Raw genomic sequence first — 8,969 nt, forward strand, 5'->3', positions numbered from 1 at the left:
GGTGGTACACGCAGTAGTTTTCAAAACCCCGACGTGCGCCACCGGTGGACACGGTTACTATGGTGATTGTACGCTATAAAATGGCATTGCGGAGTTTCTGTAAGTGTTTCTACTATGTATTCGTGTTATTAGAGGACACGTGAAGCATGTCCACGGGTGGTACACGAACATATGTTGGGTTTCAACACCATAATAAAAGACGAAAATACAAGAAAATTTGCTTTTATTTATTACAATCAAAAAACGTTTTAAATATAAAAAACTAAATAAATAAGCAATTCTAAACTGTTCATTTTGTGCGTGTTCTTCTCTTAATGGTTTTTATTAAAACAATCTATGCACATTGGGGGATTCCCTTCACAGGTGTTGCAAAAAGTGACAACTCTCTTCGACAGCTTCCTCGCAGCCTGTGCTCCTTTTTCTGCAGATAGCTGTTGATAGCAATGGACACACCTTTTTCTGTTTGCTCTCACGCTTCCTTCTTTCTTAGCCAACTGATGTTTTTTCTTGTTAGGTTGTTGAGCTGGTGTTTGGGTTCTAGGTTGAGGATCTTTTTGTAGTAGGTGGTTTATAATGCTCTCCCTAAAACGCAGCATGTCCCTTTTTCTTGGCCCAAACTGGTTGCATAAAACAAATGCGTTAACTACACATGATCCAAGTAAAATCTCAAGGGCAACCTTCTTGTACCATGCTAGTGATTTTCGAAGAGGCGTATAATATGATGAAGCCATCTGGTCGGAAAAATCAACGCCTTTTTTTGCATTGTTGTATGCCAAAACAGCAGTAGGCTTGTATAATTCTTCACCAGATCTTTTTCTCTTACCAGAGTTAACAAGTTCCTGGCTATCCTCAGGGCGTGTGGAGAGCATCATAACAACTCTTTTGTCCCGCCATTTAAAACACTTTACCCCTGAGCTGTTTTCCTTCGATACCATTTGGCCTTTTGATATCTTAGCAGTTGTTACAGATTTAGGGTTCCCTTTACGATCCATACGGAGGGTACCACACAGGTAAGTTTTGTTTTGTAACAATAAATCAGCCAGTTTTACTAAGGTGTAAAAGTTGTCCACATACAGAGTGCGTCCAACTTGTAGTTTGTCATCCATAAGTTCCATAACAACTTTCTCAGCATGTCCCTGATTAGCCAACACATCTGATTTCCCTGCGTATACTTTTACTTTAAAAGTATACCCGTTGGTAGAGCAAATCTTGTAGAGTTTTATGCCGTATTTATGTGCCTTTCCAGGCAAGTACTGCCTAAAAAGCAAGCGCCCCCTCCAAGGAATCATTGATTCATCGATTACCACAGACTCATCAGGAACCAGAACTTCTTTGAATTTGTTATTAACATAGGTAACCAAGCATTTGATTTTTGCAAGACGTGGCTCATCTAATACTGGCACATTATTATCATGGAAATGCAAGCATTTCATCAAACAATCAAACCTATCTCTTGGCATGGTTTTCCTGATCACCACGTTGCCATACATCGGATTTTTGGANTTGATCACCACGTTGCCATATATCGGATTTTTGGACCAATACATCTGCCGTTTAGGAAGAGGACAAATCCCCATAATCATTAAAATTCCTAAAAACTTTTTAATTTCTTCTTTAGTACAATCTTTCCATTTAGCCATAGGTGCACGTTTCTTCGGAGCCCTATTACTCAGAAGCTGATGAGCATATCTGTTAGTTTCAGTGACTACAATGTCCAAAAGCTCATCAACAACAAATTGCTTGAAGGCTGCAACAGGATCATTTAGATCAAAATCAACTTGTAGGCCAGGCTGTGCGTTGAAGGGAAATTGCTTACATGTTGATTTAAAGTCTGTCCATTCAAGCATCTCACTTACATAATTATTGTGAATTGATCTTACCACATCAAGCACAGGATCCCCGACTTCTTCTTCTACAATCATGTCTTCTAAGTCTTGCCCTTGATNACAATCATGTCTTCTAAGTCATGCCCTTGATTACTGTTAGGGGCTTGTTTAATAGTTGAGGATCTTGGTCAAAACCAAGAATCGGAAGCTACCCGACGTCTGCCCAAATATCGTCCCTATCTCCTTAAATGAGTTTTAATTGCCTGAAGGAGACACAGGCAATCGTGTACCTTAGTTACAGGGGATAGATTATTAAATAAAATTAGACTATTGTTTTATGTCAACGACAAAGTAAAGTTATATTTAGGATGTTCAGTAAATATAAGTTATATGTAATGTACAATACGTCTGACCTGAATCCTAGTACAGTTGGTTAGTAGGTATATCCAAGTGAGACGGAGTTGGTTGGCTATGATGACAATTGGCGATAGACGGGTTGTTGAATAAAACAAGTTAAGTTATAAATAATATAAATAAGACGTAAGTAATAATATTGAAAACTATGTCTATAACGGCCACTCAAACACAACTGCCCTTTGTTAGTTCGACGTCAGTAGCTCCGGGCTACAGACGAGTAGAATTGTCACATCAGCATCTCCCTCTATGCTAATTAATATGTATTACGAATTAAATAAATAGAAATAAAACGTGTGTAATATAAGTGGTAAGAACATAGTAATCAATGTTCTTACATTTATAGTAATGCAACCGTACAAGCCATGGGCATGCTCCATGCGCATGCGCGCGGCGCCCGGCGTACGTGCACAGGTTTGGTAGGGTAACCCCCCTCGTGTCGTCGTCGTCGGATAAGAGATGGAATCTCTTATCGAGCAAGCCCAAGCTCGGAAAATTACGCGCGTGCGTCGACATAACGCATTGTCATTGATTGGTTTAGCTGGTGCTCAAGGTGCTTTGCAATCTACAGCCGTTTACGGCGAACACGGCAACGACGCCATTGAAAAATTATCGTACATTGCTAAAAACACAACGTCTGGCGGCAATAAAGGAATTACATGGTTCGGATCAAATTATGTAGGGCCGGGAAATAATGTCAATACACAAAACAAATTTACAGGTAAACAGTTGCCACAAAAGGCATTAGATTGGGAAGCTCTAGAGCACGACGTTCAGTTTACCACGACGAAAGATACTTCAATAGCAAACGTAAATAAGATAGATACAGATATGATTATACACAGCTTGAATACAACAGACCCGTATTATGGCAATATAGCCGCCGCTGTTGGCCTCACTGTTAAAATGTTGGGAGAACGAACGTGGCAATCTATAACGCATTCCGACCAATCAGTGTATCCCGGCCAACCTAATTCGATGACAACCTACCGGCTTCATTAATGAATTTGCCTACGGCTTTGACTCAATATTATACAATGTACTGCCACATTACCAAACAGCAAAACCAATATACATGGCAAAGACTAAATAAATATATTACAAAATTTGACGCTTCTCACGTCATCAGCGAGGAAATAGTAAATTACGAATACGAACCGATATACGCATATGTAACAGCACCCTTAAAAACTCATGGTTACCGTTTGCTGCCAAACAAATTTTATATACCAAATTGAGGTGGGGAAGAATTACACGGATTGACCGCCATAGTCAACAACGACGAAGATCCGAGAAAAAGATTTCATGAACAGGAAACGATGAAAACGAAAACGGTGGCAGAAAAATCTACTGTTTGGGAACTGATAAAAGACAAACGATTTGTCGGCCCGCTAGACTTAGAAAATTATTACCATAAAAATGGAGATAATAATGTACAACGGCGGGCTCAACCTAGTCTGCACGTTGGAGTGTACCCTGTTCCTAAAATGACTACTACAGAAGGTACACTGTATGTATCCGTCTAAATTTTTAAACGTCGAACCTCTGTGGACAGTTCAAGTAGAATGTCACGTCAAATTCGGTTATCCTAACGAATTTGCCAGATTTACGGATTATAATACAGGAATAAATGATGCAACCGAAGAATTGAGCGTTTCGGATAATGTCATAATCGATACGACTGATGACTCATCGACTTATATGGGACGTAAAATAATGGATATATATGCCGCCCCGCCAGCAACGCAAACATCTAGAACACGCGTGCCGAGAGGAATTTTTTGATTGTACTAATACACAATAATATAATTGACTTTCAAACGACCTTATTGTTAATAATACTTAATAAACAAAATCATTAAAGGTTATTATACATTTATTTGATTACTAATACATTTTTACATCATGATGCAATAGATAATTATATTAAAACAATGGATTAATTTTTTTATCATATTCTTTTAAAAATGACGCACGTTTCCACTTATAAGCTTTAATGCGCGACTGAAATGCTTTTTCGTGCAACAGTCCTATATTACTATTAGTTAATATTATAACTGGTGGGCCCTGTATTGTCTGGTCAGACTTAAATTTTACGTGAACTCTACACGTATCACCTCCCAAAAGTTCTTTTAATTTTTCGATTTGATCTCCCGAATAATTGGGCTCATTCCATAAAACTAAACGTTTCTGTGCCGCCTCAGAATATCCGAAAGTATTATAACGGTTTAGGGCAGATAGTTGCCCGTAGTTTAAAAAATAAGCGCAAACAGCGTCGAAAAAGAAATTTTTGACCGCGCAAGGCGGCGAGACAATGCATAAAGTATTTAATTTGGGGATTTTTTTATTCAGTATATCGTATAAATTTTGCAGAAAATCGCGAACGGCGGTGTTGTCGGAGTTAAACTGATACATTAATAGTTCGTCGGCTAATATCATGGAGTATTCTACGGAATAATATTTTGAATGATTGGAAAATTGGTAAGCCTTAAAATATGGTTTACAATCATTCATCGAGTATAATTTATGAAATTCTTCCATCGTCCAATGGTTAATAATTGTTTTCCATTTGTTTAACGCGTTAACACAAATTTCCGATCTATCGTTTAAGTCGTCGAAAAGAGGTTCGTTTACAAATTCGCGAGTTTCGAAAATCATATCGGGAGGGCAAGTGGGAAACATGCGTAACATTTCTTTAAACTTAAGTTTTATTAATTCTTTCCTCCCCATTTTTGTTTTTTGACTCGCTTGAAATTTGGATCCTGTTTTATCTCCGCCAGTGTATCCTCCGCCAATCTCTTGATCATTTTGTGTTGCGGAGAGTTCTCTCGGCAAGTCCCTGTTATTTTCAGAAATACATGTTTCCAGTAGTCCGAACTCTCCACATGCTTTATGTCCTGCTTTCTGTAATTAGTGTTAAAACATTATATTATACAAATATTAAAACATTGTTATTGTAGACTTACCGGTACATCCTCACATCGTAACATATGTCCGACGCTTCGACCTCCGACGAAACAGAATATGCAGACTCGGCCAGATTTGCTGAAATAACCCATGACATTTTGCCAGTCTTGTTCGTCGAGGTCATTTCGGAATACTTTTCTTCCCAGTTCAGATCTTCTGAACTCTGGGAGGCCGCTCGTTTTTTTGATCCAAGAGCACCTACAAGACGCGTTTGCACTAGCGCAGGTGTGTACGAGGTGCAGATGTTCGTCGTGCGTGGCAAGGACGACGACGAACGATGGATCGTGACTGTTTCGTGAGCGCTGGAAGTTTGTGACCAAGTCAGTAACGAGTCTGCGAAGTCTTCCAGATCTATCGGGCACCAACACCCAAGATCTATATCTGACTCGATCGTCTTCAGTATTGTGACGAACTGCGCTAACAGCAATTCGTCGTATCGCGTCTAAACGAAAAATTAACAATAAATTTCGATTAAAAAAATAAAAAATCGACAATAAACGTACCGTCAGTTTTTTCTGGGCCGTTGTCAATACAGTAAGCAAACTGTCTTTCAGTGTTGCTTTTTCGTTTTCTATTTCCGTCCATATCTGCGGTGTTTCCAATTTCTTCCACATTCTGATTAAAAGCTGTTACGTGTCCTCGAAAGTCAGCCAGAGAAGTAAGAGAGTCGTCGAACATGGTAGTTCCGTACTCGATTCCGGAACAAAAATCAGTAATCTGGCTAATAACGTCAACGTCGTCGCCGTAAACGGACCAAATTTCTTCTTGCATTGTTCGATCACAGCATAACGTTTCGTATTCAATAGGGATTCTCTCCACGTTACTAGTTCCGTTGTCCAGCCATTCAACAACTTTGTCGTTACTGTTCGTTCGGGTTCCAATATCTGCGCAAAAGTCTAATGAAATATTTTTAAATGCTTATATTAGCATAATTTATATCTTATTTTGTTACTAAAACCATAGAATGAATGTACAATAGATAGGTTTTGGTTAATTCTTCACTGATAAAAAAAAAACACTTTCGTATTTTTGGAAAGTCTATAGTATTTTATACACGTATTTACTTTTGACCAAAATTTGATCCGTGCGCCACCGGTGGCCACGTCGGGGCGAACGTGTTAATATAGTATTAAAGTGCCTCATCAATGTACCGCGCGTAGGAAGGCGCTCTGCAGGGAGAGCAGTGTGGCTTGTGATACGGTAATCGTTGCTTACGTTTACACGGGTCACCATAGTCTCAAAGTAATATATTATATTGTTTTCTATACCTCTGTGGTAGTAATCTTGATAACTCAAGAAACCACGGTCTTAGACACCGATTAACTACAATTCAATATAATTGACCAAACAACTATATTTGTATCAATAATAATAATTACATGCATTTTACTTTTAAAATTTTAATCGATCAATCATTACAAAAATGCTAATATTTAATACAAAAACAGAGGGGCTTGAGCTAATTTGAGGGGGGGGCTAAGCCCCACCCTATACCCCTCTTGATTGTGCCACTGGTCACAAATAGAATTATCAAGTTGAATAAAACGTCCAATCGTATATAATATTGAGTTATATCGAGTACTGACATCTTGAAGTAGTTTCTTTGGTTCTTTTGCTCCATTATTTATTTGGTAAGTATTTAATTTATTATTTACTAATGTCTTCTACGGAAAAATGACACAATTGTTTTAATTTTTTCTAGAAGACCAGATTCTAATATTAAAGCACCTTGTACTATCAGATTTAAAGGTGTGCAAAGCATCCAAAATTTTTTAACTTAAGTATGGCTAGAGCTCTTTTTATATTATTCGCATTGTCTAATACTGCTAAAATAATTTTATTTTCTAAATGCCGTTCTTTTAATGTCAAATTAATTTGATTACTAAAATTTACACTTATACAACCTCTACTAGCAGTGAAACTATCATTCTGTTTTGTTATTTCACGATGAAATAAACGTGCTTTTTCGCAAATTATTTGACCATTTATCTGAATATGTTGTCTCCAGTCTTGCATAAACCATATAAATAAAGCATTTTTGAGTACAAGATTTTCCGGCTGTTTTAAAGTTTTACGTGTACCTGGACCACGTTTAGTTGTGCGGATAAACTTCATAATTTTCTCTTTATTTTTTTTATATCACCAATAGTCGATTTACCTATTTCGTATTTCTCAGTAATCATACTATAGATCAGACCATTTTCTATTAACTTAATTATTTCAATTTTTTTAGCTAAAGCTAAAGTTACGTTTTTACGAGGAGCCACTGTAACAAGCAAGAATAATAACCACTCGACAAGTAAGAAGTAAACGAACTGACCATCGATTTATTTTTATCAGTCTTTGCTAGGAACAGTAGGTAATAAAAATGACGAAATTGTATTTGTCGATTACAATATCTTATACATAGATTAATTGGGTTCCTGGAATTCTCGTAAAATCTATTTACAAACAAATGGAATTATCCCGTCTAGATTACCGCATTCACTGGATTATCGGGAGTCCGGACTATCGAGGCTCTACTGTAATTGCAATATAACTCCCATTATTCCTGGATGTCTATATTTGATTCATCCTCGTATCAAATAAAAACAAAATTACTTATATTATTTCGTATAAATATTATTTGGACTGCACGTAGCACGTTCTTCCAACTTTAAACATAATCATTTTTAACACGCTTTTATTAGCTTCACTTGTATGTATGTATGTTAGTAACTTTTTGTTGATGCGTTTCTATAGCAACGGAAGCGTGTTTTGAGTTTTTTAAAACTATATACATATATATATTTTTGTAAATCATATTAATAAAAATAAAAATTTTATATTTGCACATGTTTTTATTATCTATTCTTTAATAAATAAAATATTACAATATTAAATTTAATAATAATTTTCATTATCCTGGCAATGTTTTAAAGAAGTCACTATATCTTTGAGAAATATACTTGCACATATCTAAAAGATCTTTCAAAGTTGTTATGATGTATTTCATGTGATTTCCATGGTCTTAGTGTATTATGACTGTCACGAGTACTTACATGCATAGGAGCATCAGTTGACAATTTCAACCACATTGCTTCAGTTATTTTTAGATTTTTTTTTATCATACGTTCTTCTAGTGAGGAAAAATCTTTAAAATCAATTTGAGATTTTTCAACAATAGTAAATGGTTTTTATAACCTTGCATTAGCGACAACGTATTTCTATTGTGATGGTACAAGTACTTTTGCTGTTTTTTTTTGTTTTTCAATTAGAGCGAAATCGCGGTCACATGGTAAAAAGCTATAACCAGTCGAAAGAAATTTTTGATGAATTTCTGTAAAATACTTGCAAGAGACTAGATAGAAATTCATGTTTAAAATTCCCCAGTTATTATTTTGAAAAAACACTTTTATCAGACCATATTATCAACTTCCTTTTTTCACCATTTCCAAGAATATTGTAATTACACTCGATATACCAGGTGTGCTCCTAATTAATTGCCGGTTTATTTGTAAAGAAAACACATTAATTGTAAAAAATCTTTTATATTTATTTTATTCAAAATATTTCCCATCGCTTTCTATACATTTCTCCCATCTCTCGGGCAATTTGTGGATACCACGCCAGTAGAAATGACTCTCTTTGGTGATGAAAAACTCGGTGAGCCATTTTCGTAAATTTTCGAATGATTCGAAACGCTGCTCAGAGAGAGCGTGACCCAACGATGCAAAAAGGTGGTAATCAGACGGGGCCAGGTCTGGTGAGTACGCCGCATGA

At 36.6% G+C, this 8,969-nt stretch overlaps 1 protein-coding gene across 1 annotated transcript; it reads right to left on the minus strand.

Annotated features, from left to right (window-relative positions):
- Positions 1-311: 311 nt before the first annotated feature.
- Positions 312-1,922, minus strand: LOC126908269 (piggyBac transposable element-derived protein 4-like). The gene has a single exon (XM_050690184.1). The coding sequence runs from the start codon at positions 1,920-1,922 to the stop codon at positions 312-314; it is 1,611 nt and encodes a 536-aa protein (XP_050546141.1).
- Positions 1,923-8,969: the final 7,047 nt, after the last annotated feature.

Source organism: Daktulosphaira vitifoliae, unplaced genomic scaffold, assembly GCF_025091365.1.
Source record: "Daktulosphaira vitifoliae isolate Bord-2020 unplaced genomic scaffold, ASM2509136v1 Scaffold_5, whole genome shotgun sequence".
Classification (NCBI taxonomy): domain Eukaryota; kingdom Metazoa; phylum Arthropoda; class Insecta; order Hemiptera; family Phylloxeridae; genus Daktulosphaira; species Daktulosphaira vitifoliae.